The sequence below is a fragment of the Castor canadensis genome, chromosome 2 (genome assembly GCF_047511655.1).
Source record: "Castor canadensis chromosome 2, mCasCan1.hap1v2, whole genome shotgun sequence".
Taxonomy (NCBI): Eukaryota; Metazoa; Chordata; class Mammalia; order Rodentia; family Castoridae; genus Castor; species Castor canadensis.
In genome coordinates, this window is record NC_133387.1 from 5,939,212 (window position 1) to 5,964,205 (window position 24,994).

The 24,994-nt window shown below is 43.6% G+C and overlaps 1 protein-coding gene and 1 non-coding gene across 12 annotated transcripts in view; both read left to right on the plus strand.

The window, feature by feature from the left end:
• The window catches only part of Prkag2 (protein kinase AMP-activated non-catalytic subunit gamma 2), a 259,543-nt gene extending 234,898 nt beyond the window's left edge, over nt 1-24,645 (plus strand). For 5 of the 11 annotated variants that reach the window (XM_074060335.1, XM_074060340.1, XM_074060348.1 and 2 more), the window contains 11 exons: nt 7,250-7,390; nt 7,935-8,016; nt 9,178-9,236; nt 11,079-11,124; nt 12,818-12,872; nt 13,991-14,117; nt 17,218-17,383; nt 17,638-17,675; nt 18,512-18,658; nt 21,128-21,221; nt 23,565-24,645. In XM_074060335.1, the coding sequence (XP_073916436.1) occupies nt 7,250-7,390; nt 7,935-8,016; nt 9,178-9,236; nt 11,079-11,124; nt 12,818-12,872; nt 13,991-14,117; nt 17,218-17,383; nt 17,638-17,675; nt 18,512-18,658; nt 21,128-21,221; nt 23,565-23,596 (987 nt within the window). In that variant the 3' untranslated portion in view covers nt 23,597-24,645. Of the gene's footprint in view, nt 1-7,249; nt 7,391-7,934; nt 8,017-9,177; nt 9,237-11,078; nt 11,125-12,817; nt 12,873-13,990; nt 14,118-17,217; nt 17,384-17,637; nt 17,676-18,511; nt 18,659-21,127; nt 21,222-23,564 lie in introns of those variants that run through there. The other 6 variants (XM_020162011.2, XM_020162012.2, XM_074060402.1 and 3 more) reach the window with 3 other exon arrangements.
• Nucleotides 5,951-6,057, plus strand: LOC141421001 (U6 spliceosomal RNA). The gene has a single exon (XR_012445709.1). It is a non-coding gene; the product is annotated as a U6 spliceosomal RNA (small nuclear RNA).
• Nucleotides 24,646-24,994: the final 349 nt, after the last annotated feature.

A 24,994-nucleotide genomic window follows, 5' to 3' on the forward strand; every position in this document is an offset into this window, starting at 1 on the left:
CATCAGGCCTGGTGGTGCATCCCCGTAATCACAGCACGTGGTGAGGCTGGAGGATGGAGAGCCCTCAGGACTGTCCTGGACTACATAACAAGACCTTCTCTCAAAAAAGAAAAGAAAGAAAGAAATGACAAGCCTTGATGTAAAAACTTAGCAAGAAACTCAGTTGGACATTTTTAATAGAACTTTAACTTTTCACCTGAGGTAATTTTAAAAACTTCACAATCACCCTAATTAGTGAAAATGAGAGTAAAACTGAAAATGAGCAAAGCCTCAGAGGGACCAGCACCTGCACCCTGTTTAGAGAACCAGCTCTGAATTCAAATCTCATTTCCCACCTTCACTTTTGTAATTATCACATTTGGTGTCTTGAAATCTTATTTAAATGTAAACTTTAAAATTGATCACAGTTGGAACAGATTGCACATCAGTTGAAAAGAAAGAAACGTTCCCAGGTACCCAAGACCCTTTCGAAGCCTTCGTGGCTAATTAAATTAGAAGTGGCTTTTTGCCAGCTCTCACTTGATCCTGTTTATTGGCTCATCGGTACCACCTGTGCCTTCTGTAATTATGAAGAATGTCTCAAGTGTAATTTTAGATTGCACCTCAAACAGCCGTGCACATATGAAGGAGGCATGTGTGTCGATGTGGCGCTTCCTCGCGTCCTCAGCGCGTGGATGGGTCAGCATCCATGTGCTTTGGTCACTAAAGGATGGGGAGCAAAAGCTTTCTTCTTTCTGGCTCCTGGTAGTGGGTACCACACCGAAAGTCTTCCCACATGAGCCCATGCAACCCAACATGGTACCCCTGCCAGGAAACACTCTCTTAGTTCATCTCCTAACCGGGAGTGTCGGTTAAGTAACAGAGCCAGCGTCACAGGGCCGGTAGCCATCTAAGGAGCCATCTCACCATGTGTCTGATGATGGCGTTTGAGGAGACCAGAAAAAGTGGGGTGCTCCATGTGTCACTTCAGTTGGCGAGATAACGTGGGGTCACAGCTATGTGGCGATGCACGTCTTATGGGAAAAGGAGAATTTGAAGTCCAGTCGGTCTAGCCCATTGACAAGAAGAAGGAAAGGAAGGTGTTGTATTTCACTGTTCCCCTTCATGTCTGCACGTTTTACCTTGTCCTGCAGAACTGACACCAGTTTCCACATTAAGTTCTTATTTTTTTATTGGTGGTACTGGGGTTTGAACTCAGGGTCTTGCACTTGCTCAGTAGACGCTCTTATCACTGCTTGAGCCACACACCCCCAGTGCTGTGTTGCTGTTTTTAAGGCAACTCACTGTGTAGCCCAGGCTGGCCTCAAATCCATGATCCTTCTGCCTCCACCTCCTGAGTGCTGAGATTACAGGGCTGCACCACCACGCCAGGCCTCCACGTTAAATTCTTAATATTCACTTTGCTTTTGAGCTGTGACCTCACTGGAAGTTCTTCTCATTATAAGCCTTGGTCTTGGCTCAAATGGCACCAGCAGAGTGTCCTCTCAGAAATAACTTACTTAATACATTTTATATGCATATAGAAAGATAGCATAATGGAACCCACTAAATACAGTTTGTAACAGTGGGGGAGGAGAGCATACACTGTACATATCTATGGAAATAGCACAACAAAACCTCTTTATACAACTGATGTATGCTAATACAAAAAAAAAAGCGGAAAAAAGAAAATACTGAGCTGAGCATATGTTCTCAGTTCCTGGTGTCCATGATTGGTCTGTACACCTGCAGCAGGTGTACTTCCTTAGTGCCTGTTCACAGGGCCTTGAAGCTTCTAGTGACTTTGCAGCATTTGGGGGGTGAAGTGGTTTTAGGCAGAGAAAGCCTCATGAGAGAGCAGGAATTTTCTTACAGTTCCAAAATGACAGTCATATTTGAGTTATATTGGTGTTGTTTTTTTTTAAGTTTAATGAGACTCTCCATAATGTAAAATCAAACATCCAAATGTTAACAATTAAGCTAGCAGAAGTGCTTGCTTTTTTCCTGTTTTTGTTTATTGAAGTCCACAGTGTTCAGTCATTTGTGGCTTGATGCTAACCAGTCCCCTAGACAGGACATTCTCTTCCAGAAGCTTCTAGAAATATGTCTGTGGGAAGAAGCCCTCTTGCTTGGCTCTCACACAGTCTCACCCGAGGTTTAGATCCACTCTCAGGGCTGAAGGAGTGGCTCAATATATAGGAGTGCCTGCGTAGCAAGCTTGAGGCCCTGAGTTCAAACCCCAGTCCCACAAAAAAAAAAAGAAAGAAAGAAAAGATGTCCCCAGTGATACCTGGTTTGTGGGGCTGGTGGAGTGGCTTAAGTGGTACAGCACCTGCCCATTCAACTCTGAGGCCCTGGTAGAGAGAGGCTCTCCTTGCTCGGATCCCTGGATGTGAAAAGTACACACAGCCTTCACTTCTGTATCACAGACACTGTGGTTAGATCAATGCCTGGAATAGCCTTTAGGTAGTGTCAGTCCTTTTCATTTCATGGAATTAATGCTGCACTTGCTTTTGTTTTCTCAGTTTCCCTATTTGTTCCTTTAGTTCTCATCTTTTTTTTTTTTTTTTTTTTTTTAGTACAGGGGCTTGAACTCAGGGCCTACACCTTGAACCACTCCACCAGCCCTTTTTTGTGAAGGGTTTTTTCAAGATAGGGTCTCAAGACCTATTTGCCTGGGCTGGCTTTGAACCATGATCCTCCTAATCTCCTGAGTACCTAGGATCACAAGTCTGAACCTCTGGCACCCGGTTTCATTTGATTTAATAAGTATTTTTCTTCCATTCTTCTCCTCTTGGCTTTTTAGTTACACATCCTTGTTACATCACTCTTTTGAAGACTACTTTCGCAAGCTTTCTCACTCTCTGTTACTACTGAACCTAACTGGGGCAGCGGGAGATGCAGAAAGGAAAAAGGACAGAAGACAGACCTGCAGAAAGCTGGGGCCAGGTGTGCTGGGCGCTCAGATAGAGACGCACAACAGTCTCGTTGCTTCTTTTCTCTAATAGCTGTTCTTTTACTTCGCTTCTTTTCTTCTCTGTTCTTTAAGGCCTTACCTCTTTACTGTTCTTTAAAACCTTGCTTCTTTTCTATTCTTTAAAGTCTCTTTCCTTAGACTTGCACTGTCCCATGTTCCCTTTAAAGTGTCAGTCCTCAGACTCGCAGACACACCAACAACCAGCAGCAGCAGCATTCTCACAAGCAGCCCACCAAGCCAAACCCATCAAATCCAACCAAATCAGTCCTCCAAGTCCTCCTTCAGCAAGACTTTTATATCCAGTGGTAGACAAAGAGGTGGAGCAACAGTTCTCGCGGAGGGGCGTGACATTGTAACAGGAGAAACCTTCATTCCTGCTTCTCTGAACGTAAACAACCTCGCCCTCTGCCAAACTCAGCCTGAACATCATGGAGCACATCTGTGCTATGTCAGGTTCTCATAGGCCTCGTAATCCGCTCCCCACAGACTACCACACAGACTCCAGTAGTGCTTTTAACTGTGTGCTGTCCAGCACATGGTGATATTTTGACCGTCACCCAAACGATGGAGGTCACCTATGTGACAGGTTAACTACAGTGCCCTGTGTGCCATATACTTTGTGTCTGTGGACGTTGTAAAGCCACACCAGAACGTTGTAAAACTGTTCTGGTGAACAGTTCTTGTTTATTTTCGTCTCTCCACATACCTGTCTTTCTGGTGTGTCTCATTCCTTCCTGCAGCTCTTGGCAGTTCTGGAATCTTCCTGCAGGCATGAAGGCTGCCCGTATGTATTTCTTGTAGGGAAAGTTGGTTGGTGACAACTTTGTGTTAAAAAAAAAAAACCCATACTTTGCCAATCTTTTTTGAATGGTGTGTTCACTGGACCTACACCCTAGGTTGGCAGGTTTTCCTTTCAGCCATCTGTCTGACTGTTGTCCTTTGGACATTAACATGTCTTTTTCCTCGCAGTCCGTCTTCTCTTTGGGATTATTAGCATCACATCTGTGGCAAGCTAATGTGTGGTTTTCTTTACGTTTTTCCTGCCTGGAGTTTATTTGATTTTCTTTGATATTCCAGTTTTCTGTCAGTTCATTTGTTTGAAGATAACTTGGAAAATGCTCTCAAAAGAATTCCAGACTGAATGTGGTTCTGAATCCACATCCAAGGATTTCTTGAAGGCTGCCTGTGTGGCTGCACCCCGGCACCTTCAGCAGTACCTGTACCTTTCCTACACCTTGGGCAGTTCGCTCTCCAGGAGCTTTCCCATAGCTGTGTTCATGTGGGGTTTCATGAACAATCCTCAAGAATGATTTTAACACTGGGTTTTTTTCTGTCACCTTTGTTATTTTGGAGAAAACAGTAAACTAACATTGTGGTTTTAAGAGATGCCTTCCTATTTCCTAGCCAGTTTAGAACAAGCTTCCCAGATATTTAATGTGCCTTAAAATCTGTTTATCTGTGACTTTTCTGTAATTTTTTCTAGGCCCACAAGGAAGGACTCCCAAGGTATCATCCACATAGAAATGCCAGAACATTCAAGTTGGCATACCATTCCTGGATGCTATGGGTTTTTTGTTTGTTTTTGTTTTGGGCAGTACTGGAGCTTGAACTGAGGGTGTTGAGTTTGCTAGGCAGGTGTTTTCCCACTTGAGTCATGCCCCCAACTGTTTTTTGCTTGAGTTATTTTTTAGATATGGTTTTGAGCCCTCCTACCAATGGCTTCCCTCATAATTGAAAGAGCAGATGTGTGCCACCACACCTGGCTTGTTTGTTGAGATGGAGTCTTCCTAACTTTTGGCCTCAAACCAGGATCTTCCTAAACTCTTCCTGTGCAGCTGGGATTGCAGCTTGAGTCACCACTCCTGGCCCATTTTCATGTGTGGTACAGAAGTACTTTAATAGCTAGTGTGGTGGTACATGTCTATAATCCCAGCTACTCTGGAGGGTGAGACAAAGGTTAGAGAAATTCAGGCCATCCTGGTGATACAGCAAAACACTATCTCAAAAAAGAAAAAAAATCAACTTTTGAATGCTGTTCATAAAGTTAACTTTTCTGGGCCTTATCCCGAGCTAGCTCCCCTTCCCTCTCTTCTCAGTCTTCTGGTGGTTCCTTTAACTCACAGATGGAGTCCCCACTATTCAGAGCACAGTGCTGGCTGGGTTAAGATGAGCTTCAAGTAAGGGAAGAGAGTTCCCCTTACCTCCAGTCACATGCCTGTCCTAGGTAGGTAATCCAGGCACACAGTTCTACAGAAAGGCAAAACGTGTCACAAAAATGAACAGATAGGTGCTGAATTATTGATCCAGAGTCTGCCTTGGGGCCCCATCATTTTTACCCATTTCTTTCCAATCAGTTAACAAGGGTTTTTTGTTTTTTGTTTTTTTCTTTTATTATTCATATGTGCATACAAGGCTTGGGTCATTTCTCCCCCCTGTCCCCACCTCCTCCCTTACCACCCACTCCGCCCCCTCCCTCTCCCCCCTACTCCCTCAATACCCAGCAGAAACTATTTTGCCCTTATCTCTAATTTTGTTGTAGAGAGAGTATAAGCAATAATAGGAAGGAACAAGGGGTTTTGCTGGTTGAGATAAGGATAGCTATACAGGGAGTTGACTCACATTAATTTCCTGTGTGTGGGTGTTACCTTCTAGGTTAATTCTTTTTGATTTCACCTTTTCCCTAGTTCCTGGTCCCCTTCTCCTGTTGGCCTCAGTTGCTTTTAAGGTATCTGCTTTAGTTTCTCTGCGTTAAGGGCAACAAATGCTAGCTAATTTTTTAGGTGTCTTACCTATCCTCACCCCTCCCTAACAAGGGTTTTTAATAATAGTGAATGAGAACAGATTTCTTTTAGTTAAAAAGCTATACTTCAGCCAGGCTCTGGTGCCTCACACCTGTAACCCTAGCTACTCAGCAGGCAGAGATCGGGAGGATTGCGGTTCAAAGCCAGCCTGGCAAATAGTCGGTGAGTCCCTGTCTCGAGAATACACAACATGGTGCTGATTTCAGCAGCACATGAACTAAAATTGGAACAATACAAAGGAGATTGGCATGGCCCCTGCACGAGGATGGCATGCAAATTCATGAAGTGGTCCATATTTTTAAAAAGTAATACCCAACACAAAAAAGAGCTGGTCTAGCGCCTGTCTAGCAAGTGTGAGGCCCTGAGTTCAAACCCTAGTGCCACCAAAAAAAAGAACTATACTGCAACATAACAACTTTGTAAAAGAAATACACATTTTCTGCCCTGCTTCTTCCTTAATGTAGCAGTTTAATTGTTTACGTATTTCTCTTTGACCTTTTTCCATTTTATATATTTTGTATAATTATGATGCATAATTTTACAGTCTGCATTTTTTTTTAGGGGGGTAGCGTTAGGACTGCACTTGGGCCTCGTGTTTTCTGCCGCCTGACCTCACCCCCAGCCCTTTTTGCTTTTGTTACTTTGGGGATAGTGTCTTGCTCTTCACTGACCTAAACTGCAATCCTATTTATGCTTCCCACATAGTTGGGGTGACAGGTGCACCCCACCGTGCCCAGCTTTTTATTGGCTACGATGGGGGTCTTTTGCTTGTGTTGGCCTCAAACTGTGATGCTCCCAATTTCTGCCTCCTGAGTAAGATTACAGAGATGAGCTGTGCCCAGCTCAGTCTCTGTTTTTTCATTATCAAACTTTTTTAACTTCAACATAATTTTCATAATTATACTACTTAATTACTATTTGATAGTTTTTTTCATTGGTATGCTAGCATTTTGTTGGGTGAATATTTTTCTAGTTTTCAACATTAAAAGTAATTGAACGTCTTTAACTCAGGAATCCCATATCCAAAAATAATTCTATAGAGGAAAAAAGCACAGTAGGGATATTTTTTGTGATTCTTAATACAGACTGTGTTTCAAAAAATATGATATGGTACAACCAGTGATTTTAAAATAGCATTTGAATTAGGAACTAAAACTTTAAAACAATTGGTTTGTTTTAGCAGCTGTCTTAGTTACCTTCCTATCACTGTGACAAAATACCTGAAGGGAACAACCTACAGGGAAAATGGCAACAGCATGTAGGAAGCAAAGAAATAGGAAGAGGGAAAAGGAGGAGCCAGGGTTCCGGTGTCCCCTTCCTTCCACCAGGCACAGCCTACTGGGCCTCCCACCTCCTCCCAGCAACACCCAGGGCTGGGGACAAAACCTTTGTACTCGGTTTTGTTTTTTTTGGTACTGAGGCTTAAACTCCAGAGTAGCTAGGATTACAGGCGTGAGCCGCTGGCGCCCGGCTGGCCTTTGTACTCTTGCAGCTGATCGGTCCAGAGCCCAGCTGCAGCAGCTGGAATGAAGCTTCCAACGGCAAGTGTGTCTGGACTGCTCATAGGACTGAACTGTTTCCCTGTGGCTGCGGTTTGTACCTGAGGCTCCTTCTCCGCCCTGAGCGTTTGGCTGTGAGTGAATCGTCAAGTCAGTACCTGGTAGCATCCCGAAGGGCATTTGTTTCGAGCTTAGTGAGGCTCCGTGGTCAGCACCACATGGCCAGGGCTTGCCCATGACAGGCACCGTGTTGTCTCCACAGGTGTGACCGGGTCACATCACTGTACCTGTGCTCTTACCCTTGAGAGAGGGTTTGTTTTGTTACTGAACATATTAGACACCAGTTTTCATTTGAGCAATTTGATGCAATCTCTTTGTTTTCAAATGAATAACTAACCAGACATGGGCGAAACTAAACTGTGATATTTATTTTGGAAGACAAAAACTTGGAAGTCAGTTGCCTCATTTCAGCTTCGAGAAATAGTCCCCAGCCCCTGTGTGCCATTGGGTGTAATACAAAAGGATTTTTGTGATAAATCTTGGCTGTCTTTAGCTTATCAAACTTACAAACCTGTCTTGGAAGATGACTGGGAAGATTTGCTTGAGGTCTTAGCTGAAGGGATCTTTTCGCCTGAAATGTGGACTTCGTGGTACGTTTTGTTCTCTGCTTCCTCCTAGGTTAAAAAGGCCTTCTTTGCCCTGGTAGCCAATGGGGTCCGAGCTGCGCCCCTGTGGGAGAGTAAGAAGCAGAGTTTCGTAGGTGAGTGGGATGGGAGGGTCCTGCTGCTTCTGCACACTGGAAATTTAAAACCCTGCCTGTGTTTCGTTGAATTCTTTTGTTTTGTTTTGTTTTGTTGGGCTTGTTTTAACTGAGCGACTTTGGGCACTGGAGGAGCTGGTGTGCCTCTGTCAGCTCCGAACAAAGTCCACGTGGATGCGGTGGTGAGACAGGAAGGAGTGGCTGTCCTCTTCCCACCGTTCATCATTCCCTTGTCAGGGCAAGCCTCAGGACGTGAATACGGTCCTTGTCTTTGCTAAATCACTGTTAAACGAGTACAAGTAGTATGTCACTTGTAACTACTTAGTCACCAGCGCTCTCGATCCAGTACGTACAGTAGATGGGGACAAGATTGTCTCTCCCTAGCCAGCACGTAATTTTCAAACGGCTCTGTATGTCTGCCTCCCCTCTAGAAGGTAATTTCCTAAGGGAAAAGGTTCAGACCTTTTCCAGCTCCATAGTTGTAGTGTCTGGCACACAGTAGGCACATAATAAATGGAGACTTCAAGCCGGGCACAGGTGGCTCACACCTTAATCCTAGCTCCTCAGGAGGCTGACATCAGAAGTATTGCTGTTTGAGGCCAGCCCAGGCAAATAGTTCTCAAGACACTATTTTGAAAATACCCATTACAAGTTAGGGCTGGCAGAGTGGCTCAAGTGGTAGAGCACCTGCCTTGCAAGCATGAGGCCCTGAGTTCAAACCCCAGTACCGACATCAAAAAATAGTAAGTGGAGACTTTCTTAAAACCATAGCGTTTAGGATGTTTCTCAGGAAGTACTCCAAGTGTCCTGGAAGTGTCACATTCCTAAAGCTTATAGAACACTGTGTCGTGTTTTCAAGTACCTCAAATTACTTACCTCTAGCCACAATTCTCTTTGGATATTTTATAACAATTGGTGAATTTTCTCTCGTTGATCTGCCAGATACTCTGGTTAATTCCATATTTATGAGCAGGGTTAAGTGCGGCTGGATTTGCTTATCTATTTGGGGTAGACAATCCATTGTAGTTTTAAGAAATTCATGAAACTGTACTTGGGATCTTTCTGTTTCGTAAGCTTTTCTAGTAAATGCTACAGGTTCACTTGTCACTTAAAATTTTTCGCATCCATGGCTCTATTTTTAACGTGTGATTCTTTTTCCAGGAATGCTGACAATTACAGATTTCATAAACATCCTTCATAGGTACTATAAGTCACCTATGGTAAGTGGCAGTGCTGCTCACTGAGCTGCAGGGTGGGGAGGGGGTGTGAGCCAACCCTGGCTGCCCCGAGGATGGCACCCTCAGGCAGAGTAACAGGGAAAAGCAGCTTCATTCAGCTTGCAGAATTCCTTCGGTCCGAATCTACATTCTAATATATTTCCAGGACATTCTGAGTTTCACTAAGTTTCTGTTACTTGCCCCTCAGCCCTGGCGGCATCACAGGTGCAGGATGGCCCTGAGCGTCCTTCAGGGCTGGGCAGGGTCGCACCTGTCCCTGTAGCTGGCCAGTCTGGGCCTCACTCTGAGATAAGTGGCCACAGGGCTTTATCCCTGCAGGCCTGTCAGTGTGTGGAGTGCTAGTGTGACCTCACCCACAATATTACAATGACTGTATGTACACTGTGGCTTTAAAGAAGGAAAAATAAGTAAAACCAAAACTGAAAAAAAAAAAACCACTCAGTTGTGACTTTTTTTCTGCCAAGTAGCAAAAAACTGTTGGCTGATGTTGGCAGAACCTCTGGCATCTGGTCAAGCCATTCTACAAGAGCACGTTTGAAAGCCACTCTGTCCTTTCTCTGTAGGGGGAGGTGTTGGTTTTTGTTTTTTGTTTTGTCTTGTTTGTTTGCAGCACTGGGGCCTGCTTCTTTTTGGGGGGGGGCTGGGGGGTGGTACTGAGGTTTGAACTCAGGGCCTTACACTTGCTAAGCAGGTACTCTACCTACCGCTTGAGCCACTCTGCTAGTACTGGAGTTTGAACTCAGTCTTGTGCTTGCTAGGCAGGTGCTCTACCCCTGGAGCCATGCCCTTATCCCTTTCTGCTTTAGTTTATTTTTCAGATAGAGTCTTACTTTTTTGCCTGGGGCTGGCCTCAAACCATGATCCTCCTACATCTGCCTCCTTCATAGCTGGGATTACAGGCCTATACCACCATATCCAACTTGTTTTTTGAGATAGGGTCTCAATAACTTTTTGCCTGGCTGGCCTCCATATTCAATCCTCCCATCTCTACCTACTGATTCCAAGCCCGCACCACCAAGCCTGGCCCAAACAGTCTGTTCCTTATTGAATATGTTGATGTTTGTGATTTTATCAGCTGGGTTTTGGGTTTTGTTTGTCTACAATTGTGGAGCTCAGAGTTGTAGGCTTTATTTAACTAGTACTATGTGGGGTGTTTAAAAGGTGTAAGTCAGTACATTCAGTGTTGTTTTAAAGGTAATGGTCAGTTATCCAGTATGGCCGTGTGTTGTTTAACACGGAACACGTCGTGAGAAGTGTGTTGTCACTGAATTTCATTGTATGCACACATGGTGGAGTTGTTACGCAAACTAAGGCAGCCGTGACATCCACGGTCTTGTAATCTTAGGACCACAGTCGCGTCTGTGTAGTCCATCTTTGACCAAAAATCATCTTGCGACCCATGACTAATTAATTCCTACTTAAAATACAAAAATAAGTTTCTTCATAAGGAGGAACTTTTACCGAAGACTGTAAGTATTCTACACGTCACGCGACATATCTGATTTCTCAAGCACCATGAATGCCAGCTGTCTGCTCAAGTGTGACTTTTAAGTGGGTAGATTTTGTTAACATACAGCAAATTCTGTGTAACAAATCTCAGCAGGAGTTGAAGTCAAAATTGCTAGAAGAGCAACTGAGTCTAAATATATAGCCCCAAGTTTTCTTCATATGTGAAAATATGTTTTTCTTCCTTATTGCCCCTCATTTTCTAATGAGCAACAGGAAATGCTGTTATGCAGGCCATGCTTTACTTCATTTTTCAGGTGATTACTTGTTCCTGTGTTGCACGTTAGCGTTTGTAAATAGAATTGTCCTTATTTGCAGGTACAGATTTATGAATTGGAGGAACACAAGATTGAAACGTGGAGAGGTAAGCCCCGTAACACCCAGAGAAGACGCCTCACTTTGTGTGAAATGGATGCTTTGGTGTCACACATCTTTTTTTTTTTGGTAAATCAGTTTGTTTTATTTAAAGACACAACATAGGTATTGAGAGTCTTTTCTTGGCTCAAACATTATTTCAAGAAAAGCAAAGCTTAGAATCACCTATACTGACATTACATGTGAAATATCTGCATTTACATTTTGTTGCACACCTAAGGTACATATACACATATACATTACACCCTATGCACACAAATATATAAGAACATTATCACACATCTTTTTGCTCTGCTTAATGATAATGTGACAGTTAAAGCATTTTGAGGTACTAACTGTACCCATTTGCCCATTCTGTGTGGCGGACATGCCTACAGCACCCACGGCCTGCACAGCCTCCAGCGGGGCTGGGGTACTGTAGAGAATCACGCTGAGCATCTGCCGTGCATAGGAAACATCCCAAGGACTTGCCTAACCTTAACAAAAGCAAGCTTTTGTCCTGAGTTCAACCCTAATTGTTTCTTTACCAATTATGGCAGAACATGGAACAAATAAACCTTAAACTAGACGGTTTATATCAAGTAACAAGAAAATAACTGTAGGAACTCTCTGTCACGTTGAAGATTATCCTTTACAATTACAATACACTTTTCTGTGGTGAAACTGCAAGAATACTTTAAATTCTTGTTTCATAATATGAGATTGGTTGTGTCAGTGAGACTCATGAGTGATGGTGGAGAGGGCAGAGACTGGTGGGTGCTCAAGGACCAGCTGAAGGAAGATTTTGAACTTGAAATTCAGGAGTCTGGCTTTGACTTCCCATAATACGCTTGATAGGATAAGCCACCTTTATAACTGGCTGAGAAATCTGAATGGCTGTTAGCAGTCTCAGAAGCTCTGCGGGCCCTTTTAGTTCCGTGTGATTTAAAAAGTGTCATCGAATGATATATTTGATTAATTATGGCTTTATCAAGCCAAGCGAAATGAGTTAAGTCAACACGGGATCCATATGGCCTGTTAGATGAAGTGTATGTAACCTAACACCACACATACTTCTTATCCAATTCTGCCACGCAAGTTCTTTCGACCAGGATTTAAGTGTATTTGCATTCCATATGCCTGGTATTTGGTAGTAATGATGCCAGGACATTCTCAGATGCCTTCTTTGTACAGACCTTGATAAAGCAGACTGATTACAGTTGATATCCTTACAAAGAAAATTTCTATATGCTGGAAAAACCCCAAGACACACTAGGTTTTGTGCATTCACTTATTAAAATAAAACAAGAACGTTTAAAGAACAAAGTTGGTTGTAACTGACTTTATCTTACAGCTTATGAAAACTGGTTTCAAAGCATTTTGTAAATTCTTCATTTCTTGAGAGTAATTTTAATGTAATAAAATCTAGCAAGTTCTGGTATTCCTTTTTTTTTTTATCAGATTGATTCTTTTTTTTTTCCCCCGATGTTGTAAATACCTATTGGAAATGTTTTTCTTCAAAGGCAACATCCTAAAAAGAGTTGAAGTTGTTTAAAATAGCCAATAGTTTGGGATAAATTCAATTTATTTGGATTTTTAATTCTTCTAGTTATTATCTGTAAACTGAGGAGTATTTAAATTTTTGTAATAACCACAAACAGCAAATATGTTACTAACTGCATATTTTCTTTCTAAAAATACAGAGCTATATTTACAAGAAACATTTAAGCCTTTAGTGAATATATCTCCAGATGCAAGGTAAACTTATAGTTTTTTTCCTTTGAAAAGGTGCGTTGTAATGTATGTGGTTTATTACCATGATGGATTAGATAAATAGTAACAAACACATGTTTAGATGGGGCCAGCCTCCAATTCAGTAAGTTTAGGGACATTACAAATCACAGCCAACTCAGGCATGGTGGCACACAGCTATAATCCCAGCTCAGGAGAGTGAGGCAGGAGGATCACCAGTTCATTCGAAGCCAGCCTAGGCTACATAGTAAGATTCTGTCTCAAAAATAAGCAAAATCACAGCTGTTGTTGGTCCGAAGAGTTGACAGGTGAACTAAGAAGATGGTCTTGCTAAGCAGTTTTGAAAATCCAGCTCTCTGGGGGCAGGACCAGTCAAGGAACTGTGTTAAAATTGCCTCGTCTTGAGTGTAGCTGGCCAGCCCAGTCAGGGTGAGAGGGTAGAACCTGGGAACAGCAATGAAAGAAAATCTCCCTCCCCACCCCAGTCTGACCTAGGCCAGCACCCTAGAAAGCTTGGATCGAAAGTACAGGCTAGGCTAGGACTGGGCGTGGTCCGTGTAGCATAGGTGGTAGACCATAGGCCGGCATGTGCCGGCCCTGAGGTCGATCCCCAGCACTGGAAACAAAACCAAACAAGACAGAACAGACTAGCAGACCTTCTTAAAGCTCAGGACCACGAGCGAGAAAGACAAGGTAAATTGTTTGCTTTTATTATCTTATGTCCAGATTCTAAAAGAAAGACGCATTAACGGCCCTCTTGGGCTAGTGACAGGGAGGCAGCAAGGAGCGCAGATTGACGGGCACCGAGACAGCCGCCCGGGAGCCCACTGCCTGCCTCCTCCATCTGCTTTCCTGAGGCTTTAGGTCTTGTCCTCTTTCAAACAGCATCACTTAAACGTGCTGTTAGAAAACTGCTCCCCTAGAGACTTCTATTTGAGAGATATTAACTGATTGTGAAAATCAAAATTTGCTGAGATCTCCACTTTAAAACTCTTCCATAAGTTAGTCAACCTTTTATTATAGCCACATAAAAATATGGGAAATACTTTCAAGCAGGGGTGGTCCAGAGCCTGCTGATTTTTTCTTAAAAGCCTCCTAACAACTTTTAACGGCTTTTCCCACAGCCTCTTCGATGCTGTTTACTCGTTGATCAAGAATAAAATCCACAGATTGCCAGTTATTGACCCTATCAGTGGGAATGCACTCTATATACTCACCCACAAGAGAATCCTCAAGTTCCTCCAGCTTTTTGTAAGTAGCTCCTCGCACTTCTCCAGACGTAGATGCGCTTGCTTTCATTTGCTTCTGGTGCATTGGCTCCTGTGACTCACAACAAGAAACGGTTAGGTTTCAAGTCTCCATTTCTAAACTTCAGTTTCTCAACTTACTGCTGTTTGAATTGTACATTCTCAAAGTTGATTCCAATTACAAAGCTTTCACCTTTCAGTACAAGTATCAAAATAATGATAAGAAAAACACTTGGAATTCTCCACTTAAATTTGAACACTGTGTCGCCTACTGTACAGTTTGCACCTATTGTACTTGTCTCAAGGACAAAGTCAGCTGAGCCAGAATTGAGGGCAAAAATTGCTTCGGGATGTATTTGTCAATGACATGGTTCTAGAAGCATGATGAAAAGCTACTGTCCCTAAGGCTGTCTGCAGCAGTAATAGGAAATCCCAAAGCAGGTAACAAGTTGGCAAGGAGTACCATGTTGGTCCAAATCAGGCCGATGTCACTCATAGGTTTTCTTAAACCCAGAGCCTCTTGGTGTGGGCGATATTGGAAGAGGCTCCCGAGGAATAGGGAGTGTGCCAGGGGGCTTTTATGTTTCCCCTTAATTGCCTGCACTAAATCTGAGCTTATAAGTTATCCGTCAGATAGAGCACTAAGGGCATTAATGGTGCAGAAGAGATCATTTGAAAGTCATTTTTCCAAAGGAGAAAGTAGATATCAGAAGTTTACTTTCTTTTTTGTGAGAATTTTTACTTTTTACTAAGGAATGTTTTAGTAATTTTTGCACAGACTGGTCCAAAGAGAATCCTTTATTCAGGTCAGCAGTGTGTGTGTGTTTGTGTGTGTGTGTGTGTGTGTGTGTGTGTGTGGTTTTCTTTTTTTAATTATTCATTTATTCACATGTGCATATGTGCATACGTTGTTTGGGTCCTTTCTCCTCCCTTCCCCCATCTCCACCCTCTCCCCACCCAGAAGTTTACTTCAAAGTAGCTCTCCTCTCCACAGCTGCCCATGGCAGGCTGGTGTGAGGTGTGGGCCACTTGCTGCAGAAGCACAGAGTTCAGTAATTGAGAAACACCTTGTCAATTAAACCAGTCTCATATTTCAGTAGTCTACATCTGTAAAACTTCATGGTTAAGTAAATGCTAAGAAATAAGGTAGGGAGGAGAAAAATAAGTTTAAAAAAATAAGAAGTTTCATTTGGGCTCACTGGCTTACATCCAGATGCTTGGAGGTAAAGATCACGAGGATCACAGTTCAAGACCAGCCCAGCCAAAAAGTAAGCAGGACCCCTTCTTAACCAATAAGCCAGGTGTAGTGGTGCACACCTGTCATCCCAGCTACTTGGGAGGCATAAATAGGAGAATCACAGTCCTAGCCCCACCCTGGGCAAGCAAGACCCTAATCTAAAAAAACAACTAAGACCTGTCTAAAAAGTAAAAATAATGAGACAACCTTAGGGGGTGTGGCTCAAGTGGTAGAGCACCTGCAAGCACAAGACCCCGAGCTCAAACCCCATACCACCAAAAAAAAACCCATGAAGTTGAGTAAAGAGACAGTCAAGGAGGAACGACTGAGGGATATGTCAGTCTTGGTTACCAGTTTGTAATCTGGGAGAGTGACAGCCTTAGTCCTTGAGGTTTCATGGGAGTGGGGGGGGAGCATTCTTCCGGCCCACATGTGCCAGGCTTGCAGCTTAGTTAACCTTGCAGTTACCATCTTAACCTCAGCCGTGACAGCTGCTTGCTCTTTGTCTGGCGCTGTCTTGAGCACTTCACACCCACTCTCATCCTCACTAACACCCTGTCAGGTAGGTGTTTTGATGTACCTCGTGCTATAGGTGATATAGCTGATCAAGGTCAAGCAACTTGGCCAAGGTGGTGTGCACACTCCCATTCCACAGCCACCTTAGCCTTCAGTGCGCCCCAGTCCAGAGTCACACGGGCATCTCTCTGATTCCCAGGCCCAGGACACCTCCACTCTCCTGCCACCACATGGGAGGGAGGTCTGCAGAGACCCCACACTTGGTGATAAAGGTGTGACGCCATCCCTTTACAGAGCTGCCTCAGATTTTCCTCTGCTGTAAAACTATGCCTCTGCCCAGGACTGCCTTATATTTGGGCCAATATGGTAATAAGAACCATGCTACTAGAATATTCAGCTGTAGGGCCTCAGTTGAAAATACGAGATTTAAATAAACGTTGGGGCCTGAATTTTAACTGAATTAATGAGATCATTTTCTGAGAGAAGGTAGCATTACCTTTGGAGACACTTGAAAATGAGCCGAGGCCCAGCGTCTGACAACGGGCTGTCCTACACTGAAATGGACCAGGTGGCCTATAGGTCCTTCTTTTTTTACCCCTCTAAATTTCTAGGATTCTCATGATTTGAATATTGATGAATGAACTCTTTGACTTGAACATTTTGTTTCTTCTAATTGTTCATCTTTTCCTGATAATTGCAAGGTCTCCCGGGAGGATGGAATCGACTGTACCTTTTATAAAAGGTGGATCTTTGCAGTCACAGATCTTATTTTGTCATAGTCAGACAGGATCCTAGATGTTCTCTTCTGACTTATCCCTCCTCCTTTAACGTAGCCCATGAAAAGCAAAGTGATCTTTTAAAGGTTGTTTTAATTCCATTTAGCTGGCTTGTTCTTGGTTCCTAGTAGACAGAAATGGGAATCCCGCAGAGAGAATCCAGCGGGTGGAGGTGGGATGAGCCGGGACTTGCTGGGGCGGCCCAGCCAACCAGGCGCCTGAGAACTCGAGCGTGCTTCATAAATGTCACTGAGCACTGACAGTAGGTTCAGGAGTTTAGGTGACTACGTAAGAATAAATTTGATCTTGGCTTACAGGTGTTCATTTCCCAAACAGACCTGTTATTTCCTCCTTCTGCCCACTTTGTTAGCGAGCAAAGAGAAGGAAGAAGGTTGCAGTGTTAGCGCTTTGACTAGTTTGCTGGGTAGAAACATCAGAGACAGGGACGGTTGTTACGTGTGAGTTTTTCAGCAAAGTTGAGGCGTGCAAGCAGGTTGTTAGGAAGGTGATTTTGTTGGGCGTTGCTTTTCCTTCCGATGCGGTGACTGTGGAACATGTGCGTTTCTCCTGCTCAGATGTCCGACATGCCAAAGCCTGCCTTCATGAAGCAGAACCTGGATGAGCTGGGCATAGGGACGTACCGCGACATCGCCTTCATCCACCCAGACACGCCCATCAGCAAGGCTCTGAGCATCTTCGTGGAGAGAAGGGTATCTGCGCTGCCCGTGGTGGACGAGTCAGGTCTGTGCGGGGCGTCCCGGGGCTGGGCAGCAGGGGCGCGGGTGGCGTGGGAGCAGTGGTGCCTTCAGTACCGTGGGGCACTCAGAAGGTAACTTTAAACCTGCCTTCACGCTTCCATTAAGACATGACTTCATGTCTGTCTTCAAATAGGCAAGTCATTTTATCTATTACTGTGTAGTTTTCTAGCTGAGATTAATTTTAAAGAAGCTTTTTTTGTCCTAAAATGTTTTTCTAACATATGTTTTCATTTTTAGGAAAAGTTGTAGATATTTATTCCAAATTTGATGTAATTGTAAGTATTTTTAATTTTTTTTAAGCCTGTCATTTGGAAAACATTTTTAAGCCCATTCATTTCATGTTTTTATGTTTTTCTCTTGTTCTCTAAAAATTCCTAACTTTTTTGAGTATGAGAGTCTTAAGAGAATTCCACAGACTCCCATAGTAATCAAACTTTTCGTATTCATAGCTTTAGCAATAAATTACATATTAATACATGCCAGTATTTTATAGTTCTCTGTGTATTTTGTATCCCTCCCTGTAGCACACACGTATATTTTAAGTGGTCGTATTCCTGTGTGCTCAGTGCACACGTGACTCCATGGGTCCCTTGCCAAATGTGCCCTCTCCTTCACTGACTAGGGGACAAACTGGACTAAGGGAGTGAGTTAAGTACTAAATGGAATTGTGTAGAGTCTTGTATTTGTCTCTGATTTAAATCTTAGGTTCCTTGTTAATGCTGCATCTTTACATTTGATGTTTTTCCCCACTCATTCATAAATGGAATTCTCTAACAGAGTTTTACATTGTCTCTAAGGAAGGGAGGGAATACTTTGATAGTCCCTTTACAGACGTTAGTCACTGTGGCATTAGAATCACAAATGGAGAAAGCCTTTGGTGGGCTTGACATGCTGTCTACCAGTCATGGCTTCCTGAGTAGGGTAGACCTGTAACATGAAATCTGTAATTATTGATGAGATGATGAACTAGCAGGACCAACAGCACTAGGAACTGGAAAGAACTTTTGGTACCAAATTAAATATTAAACATTTTAAAAGTCAAGTTGCCTTAAACATACTAATTTTGATCATTGGCGTGAATTGAAGAGAGAGGACGTAATCTGTGTTTCAGAACCTTGCTGCCGAGAAGACATACAATAACCTAGACATCACAGTGACCCAGGCCCTGCTGCACCGATCACAGTATTTTGAAGGTGTCGTGAAGTGCAGTAAGCTGGAAACACTGGAGACCATCGTGGACAGGATAGTGAGAGCCGAGGTGAGTGGCCCTAGCCTCTGCCACCGACCTTTATTCCCAAGTCATTCTGCAGCCAGCACCTTGGGAATTTGCCCCAGAGGAGAGACCCAGGCAAAGTCTTCCCTTTTTCCTTCTTCACTTTGCTACACTCATCATCACCTGTTTTCCAAAGGGTTTTAGTTGACTTAGGAATATATCCTAACGTTTTATTAATGTCCATAGAATTACATACCTTTCAAAGATCATAAACAGAAATAGGTAAGATGTCCCTCCCTATTTATGACCACCCATGTAATGGAATCCTTTATGACAATTTAAAATCATCGCATAGAAGAACATTCATGTGGAAAACCGTTAGTAATGCGTTGATCGGGGAATAGGCCGATTGCGGTGTACCTCCAGTTCTCTGTGTTGCTCTCCGTGTGTCTGCCTCAAGGAGAGACGAGGAGGATGCGCCACACAGGACTCACGACGGGTCTGTCTGAGCAGCGAGTTCAAGATGACATGGTAGAGCGTGCATAGGCCCATGCTCTTCTGTGCTCATCTGGGGAGCAGTAGAAATCTGTGACATGAAAGAGACCAGTGAGGAAATGAGGATGTAATTAAGTCTTTTTTCTCAAGTTACACATCGTGACTTCTTCCCGTATTCAATTTCTTTCACCAGGGCTAGCAGAGTGGCTCAAGTGGTAGAGCGCTGGCCTAGCAAGCATGAGTGCAGTACCTCAAAAAAAAAGAAAATTCTTTCATGAGAAGGGCACAGGGGCACAAAAGCAGTTTCTAGCTTTAGTGTTTGTAGTTTGTTAAGAGAAGGATGAACAGTCTGGTAAAGATTCCACTTACCCAATGTGACAAGCCACAGCGCTAAGTTTTAGGTACCTGAGACAAGGGAGATTTGTGGTTTTAGACTCAGCAACAAAAGACAAGAAAATATTTTTGGTAGTCATTTCTATTTGATGGGCTGAGATGATTTCCCTTGACCATATAGAGCATTCATCTGATCCTAGATGTAAACCACCATCCTGATTTATAATGAATAGTTAATAGTTGTGCTCTGTTATATCATAGGATTGTTGAAGGACCTAAAAGTTTTATTAGAGAAAGTTTTTAAGGAAATTGATATTGATTAACATGAGAAAGATGACCAAGTGACTCACTGGGGTTTGTTTATTTGCTTGCAGTACTGGAGTTTGAACTCAGGGCCTCACTCTTGCTAGGCAGATGCTATACTACGTGAGCCACTCTGCCAGCCCTATTTGTGCTGGGTATTTTCAAGATAGGGGCTCACAAATTATTTGCCTTGGGCTGGCCTCAAACCTGATATCTGCCTCCTGAGTAGCTAGCATTACTGGGGTAAGACACTGGTGCCCAGCAACTGTTTTTTAACCTAATGTAAGCTATGATATCAAAGACATCTTAACAGTATCCTCAGAGACAAACATAAAAAGAGAACTTCCTCCTCTCTCCATCTCCTTCCTGTGTCCTGTTTTATACAAGGGACCAAGACTGTTCGATACCTCAAGGACCTCCCGGGTGACTAACTCCACTGGCCATGAGTGTTGAAGCCAGAATAGTTTGATGTGAAGACTGCCAGGAGCAACCTGCTTTCTCTTCCCACTTGGTTACAGGAACACCTCGGGCTCTCTACTTGTCTATAAAAGACTTGGAGCAGAGCCTAGACATCAATTCAGTCACCTTCACTTTATTTAGCTCACTTATCTTCAATATTACTTTGTTTTTAATTTGGCAGAACTGGAGTTTGAACTCAGAGCCTTGCACTTGCTAGGCTCTTTTTTTTTTTTTTTTTTGCAGTACTGGGGCTTGAACTCAGAGCCTACACCTTGAGCCACCCCACCTGTCCTTTTTTGTGATGATAGGGTCTCGGGAACTATTTGCCCAGGCTGGCTTCAAACTGTGATCCTCCTGAGATGCTAGGATTACAGGAGTGAGCCACCAGCACCCGGCTAGGTAGACACTCTTACTGCTTGAGCCACTCGTCCTGCTCAAGTATTATTCTTACTTTGTGAACTTCATAGAGAAAAGACACTACAGAAAATAAAAAGCAGTCTTAAGAGCAGCAACCCTATTTCTTTTCCGTAATCATCTGGTCTTTCCCATGTAAAACAGATGACTGTTTACTAGAAACCAAGTTGCAACCTTAAAAGTTATATACTGTGAGGTTCTGCTCTGAGCTGTATCCTTCATAGATAGAAGTTTGACAACTCAGCAAGACAAGGCTGGTTCATCTTTCCTAGGGTCAAGCAAAGCCCTCCTGTGGATTGGTCTGCCTTGCTACCTCCCTTCTTGGTGGAATGGATGTGTTACAGTCACGCATGAGAGGCACTTTCCCAGTGTCCATTTTCAAACTTTTTTTTTTTTATTGTGTTGGGTGGGGGTACATTGTGGCATTTACAGAAGTTCCTATAATATATAAAACTTGAATTCACGACCCTTCTTAAATGTTTTTAATTTGAACTTTTCTCCTCTTTGCAGGTCCATCGGCTAGTGGTAGTAAATGAAGCAGACAGCATTGTGGGTATTATCTCCTTGTCAGACATTTTGCAAGCGCTGATACTCACCCCAGCAGGTAAAGTGCTGATTTCTGAGTGTGGCCTTGGGGTGTAGCAAGGGTGGGAGGTGGGCCAGTTAGCACCCACCTAACACAGTGAGGTGTTAATGTGCGCTAGCTACTTGGTAAGCCATTTTTATTTTCTTTTCAGTTTTGAAATTGAAATGTTCCCCGTGGGTGAGAAGTTTGTAGGAATATTCAGAGGAATGGTGGGGAGAGGGCTTTGGACAGAGGGGTTAATGTTTCTCAGCCACCACATCTTTAATGGTGCCTGGGTGAGGTCTTAAAACCGCCAGCCTCCCTTCCTTCCTGCTTTGTCTTCCTCTCATGTTGTGCCTTCCCAGCCCCCCATCACGGAAATCAGCTGTCCTTTGTCAGGCCACAGACCTGAGGCCGTCGTGAGACTTGGTGGCTTGCTCTTTGAACTCTCAGGAGTTAAACATTAAGTGATGTGTCTCTACAGTATTGATTTTTCTTTAGTTCAGACATCAAACTCAGCTACAACTAGCTTTTATAATTAATCTATAACCTATAATCTATAACCTCAAATGCCCACCCTAAAGTGATACCCAGTACCTGCCAGAATCATGTCTGATTCAGTGCCAAGAGAAGAGTCCCAGAGAAGCTGTGACCTTCCCAGGCGGGCCTCGGGCCAGCAGCCTCAGCATCTCCTGGAACTTACTTGGGATGTCTGCTTGGGGCTCCAGCCCACGTTTGCTAAATGAGACACCATCTGCTGAGTCAGAGACGGGCCTCGTGCCATCCCTTTTGGGCTTCAAGTGTTGGAGAGCCTGAAGCTCACGGTGATCCAAGGAATGAGATGCTCACTGCATTACTTGCAATGCCCTAAAACCAAAAATAACCCAGATACTTTTCCGAAGAAGGATGGGTGGTTTGGGCTGCATTCATTCAGTAGAATGCTAGTCAGTGTTGAAAGGGAGCAGAGCTGCATTTGGCAGTGCAGGATTCTCACGAGCAAACCTGAGCAAAGCAGTCATGCTAGCCTCCCGTATGACTGTGTGTATGAATTGCCACTCAGGCAAAACTGTGTGGCCCTCCATGCAGACTCTTTCCCACAGCTACATAGAGAGGCGCATTCAGAAAAGATCAGCCTTTCCAGGATCAGCCCTGAACCAAGACACACAGTCACTCAGCAGAGAGCAGCTGATTGGCAGCTCCCATCTGTCCCTAAACCGGGATTCTTGGGACATTACAAACTCAGAGTAAACCACCAAGTGACTTATCTTCTGTGTACCTTGTTGTCACACACCACAAGCAGGACAGGGCTGGGCTAGAAGTTTACATTTCCATCTAGACTTGGTATTTCAAAGCTGTAAGTCATTCTTGCTTCTCTGTTGGTGCAGTGAAGCAGTCTGTTTCACAGCTGGAACTTGGAGAGTATGTAACCATGGAAATCATGTCATAAAGATGAGGTGGCTGGATCGGCGTTCTGGGCGATATGCTGTATATGACAGTTTGTTGAGGAAAATGTTCTGTGTTCCTGATGACTGGATTTCATGTGAACATTTCAAGTAGAACTCATGCAGAATGCCTGCACCTGACCAGTGGCCACTAATGCGCTTATACATTGGGGGAAGTGGACAGAATATGCAGCAATGAAGAGGCCTGCCCTGATAGCCCAGGGCCTACTTATCCCCTTGCCCACTACATCCATCTGTCTGTAAGGAGGCAGGTCCTCCCAACATGCTGAAATGGAACCAAAAACATGAACGCCAACTGCACAGTACAGCACTATGTGCCAAGACAAGTACTGTGGAGGGGATGTTTCTGGAATACTCAGTAAGAGGCACTTTGAGAAGCAGCCACCATTATTCACTAAGACTATTTCAGAAAACCAAGGACTGTGATGTGGCATAGTGGTAGAGCACTTGCTAACAGGCTCGAGGCCCTGGGTTCAATTCCCCAGAACCACAAAAATAAAAAAGAGAAAAGGTGGCTAGTGTGAGATGAGGAACTCGGAAACTGCCGTGGGGAAACCACAGTAGCTCTCCCCTCAGCCCACTGGGAAACACCATGGCTGGACACTTGCAGGTGTCACATGCAGCTGTCCTTAGTTTTGATCCTTTCCATTTACATTTTAATAAGAATGCACAGCTGAAATTCTCTGCACCTTTGCTACAACATACGCATTGCTTTTTCAGTTTTCTAACAGTGGAGTGTGACATATTTAGAAGTCCGTGTAAAGTGGCAGTAATGGTGGAAGGGTGGAGTGCTTGGAGCCACCTCTCCTTCCTGCCTCTCCCTCTTCCTAAGTCACTGCCAGACACGGCAGAAACCCTGATGTAGAGAGCTCTGCTGCTAGGATGAGCCTTGAAACTTTCCTTTTCCATCCTCTGACAGGTGCCAAACAGAAGGAGACGGAGGCAGAATGACCACTGTGAATGTAAACGCCCTCGTAGAACTTGAACAAGGCTTCTGGGTCACGTTCTGCCTCATGAACACTGGCTGCAATCGAAGAGCGTAAAATGGCGAAGAATGTATATCAGAGTTTAGTGAGGGGTATTTTTTCCAGTGATGTAAGCTTCAAAAAGAGATTTTATGTGCTTGAAGATTCAGGCTTGCATTAAAAGACTGTTTTCAGACCTTCATCTGAAGGATTTTAAATGCTGTATGTCATTAAAGTGCACTGTGTCCTGAAATGTTTATTTTTCATTTCAAAGAACTCACTGGTATGGACAGGTGAGGTGACATAAGGCGTGTGTGCGGCGTGTTGGATCACAGTGCCTTATGTCTGAACTCAGCAATACGTCATCGCTGCTGCCCTCCCGCCCGCCGAGTGCGCATGAAGTGACGCCGAGCTCGAATGTGGTCGTCTTGGAGCCTTTTACCAAATCAGCCTATTTTCACTAGATTTGTCAAAAAGTTGTGATTTGAACATGAGCAATTACTTTAAAACTTCAGTGACACTTTAACGTTTAAATGTTTGTTCTGAGCTGCCGTGTAAACGAGGCTGGCCTTACAACAGCTTTATTTATTTTTCTTTCATTCAGTTCTTTTACACATCTTCTGGTGGGTGAACGTCACGTGTCCATTAATAAACTCTTGGTTGTAATTTTAAAATGACAGGTTCTCGTTATTTAAGTTTGGCTCTGGAAAGGATCAGTCTTCTGAAATGGCGGCCGTTGGGTTTGGGAAGCATGTGTGGAACACTGACAGGGCCGGGGTCTGCGTGCCGGGAAGACGTCTGGGTTTTGGTTTTTTTAATGTGTATTGAAATGTAAAATCATGATGTTCATATGACTGCTGATGAGATTGTAAATTTTATTATGGCACATACGTTTCCTGATGTAAGTGCTCTGAAAATGTTGACACTGTGTATATATACATATATATATATATGACAAGAGTTTGGGGTTTTGGGGTTTTTTTTTTCCAGACTGAAAATTAAAATAAATCCTACTATCTACCGTTTGTTAAAGAAGTTCTTTAAAATGCCATGTATTCATTAGAATTCTGTGCACCGTTTTCCCCAAACATAAAAGCGCACAAGTTCTTGTCTCCTTCTATGCACCATCAGAAAAAGCCTTAAGGATTCAATCCATAGTTCTCTGTTACTAAATATAAACATATTGAGAATTGCCACATTGAGCCAGGCACACTGGTGGCTCACGCCTGTAATCCTAGCTACTCAGGAGGCAGAGATCAGGAAGATCATGGTTTGAAGCCAGCCCAGGCAAATAGTTTGCCAGACCCTATCTTGAAAAAACCCATCACAAAAAAGGGCTGGTGAAGTGGCTCAAGCAGTAGACCACCTGCCTAACAAGCATGAG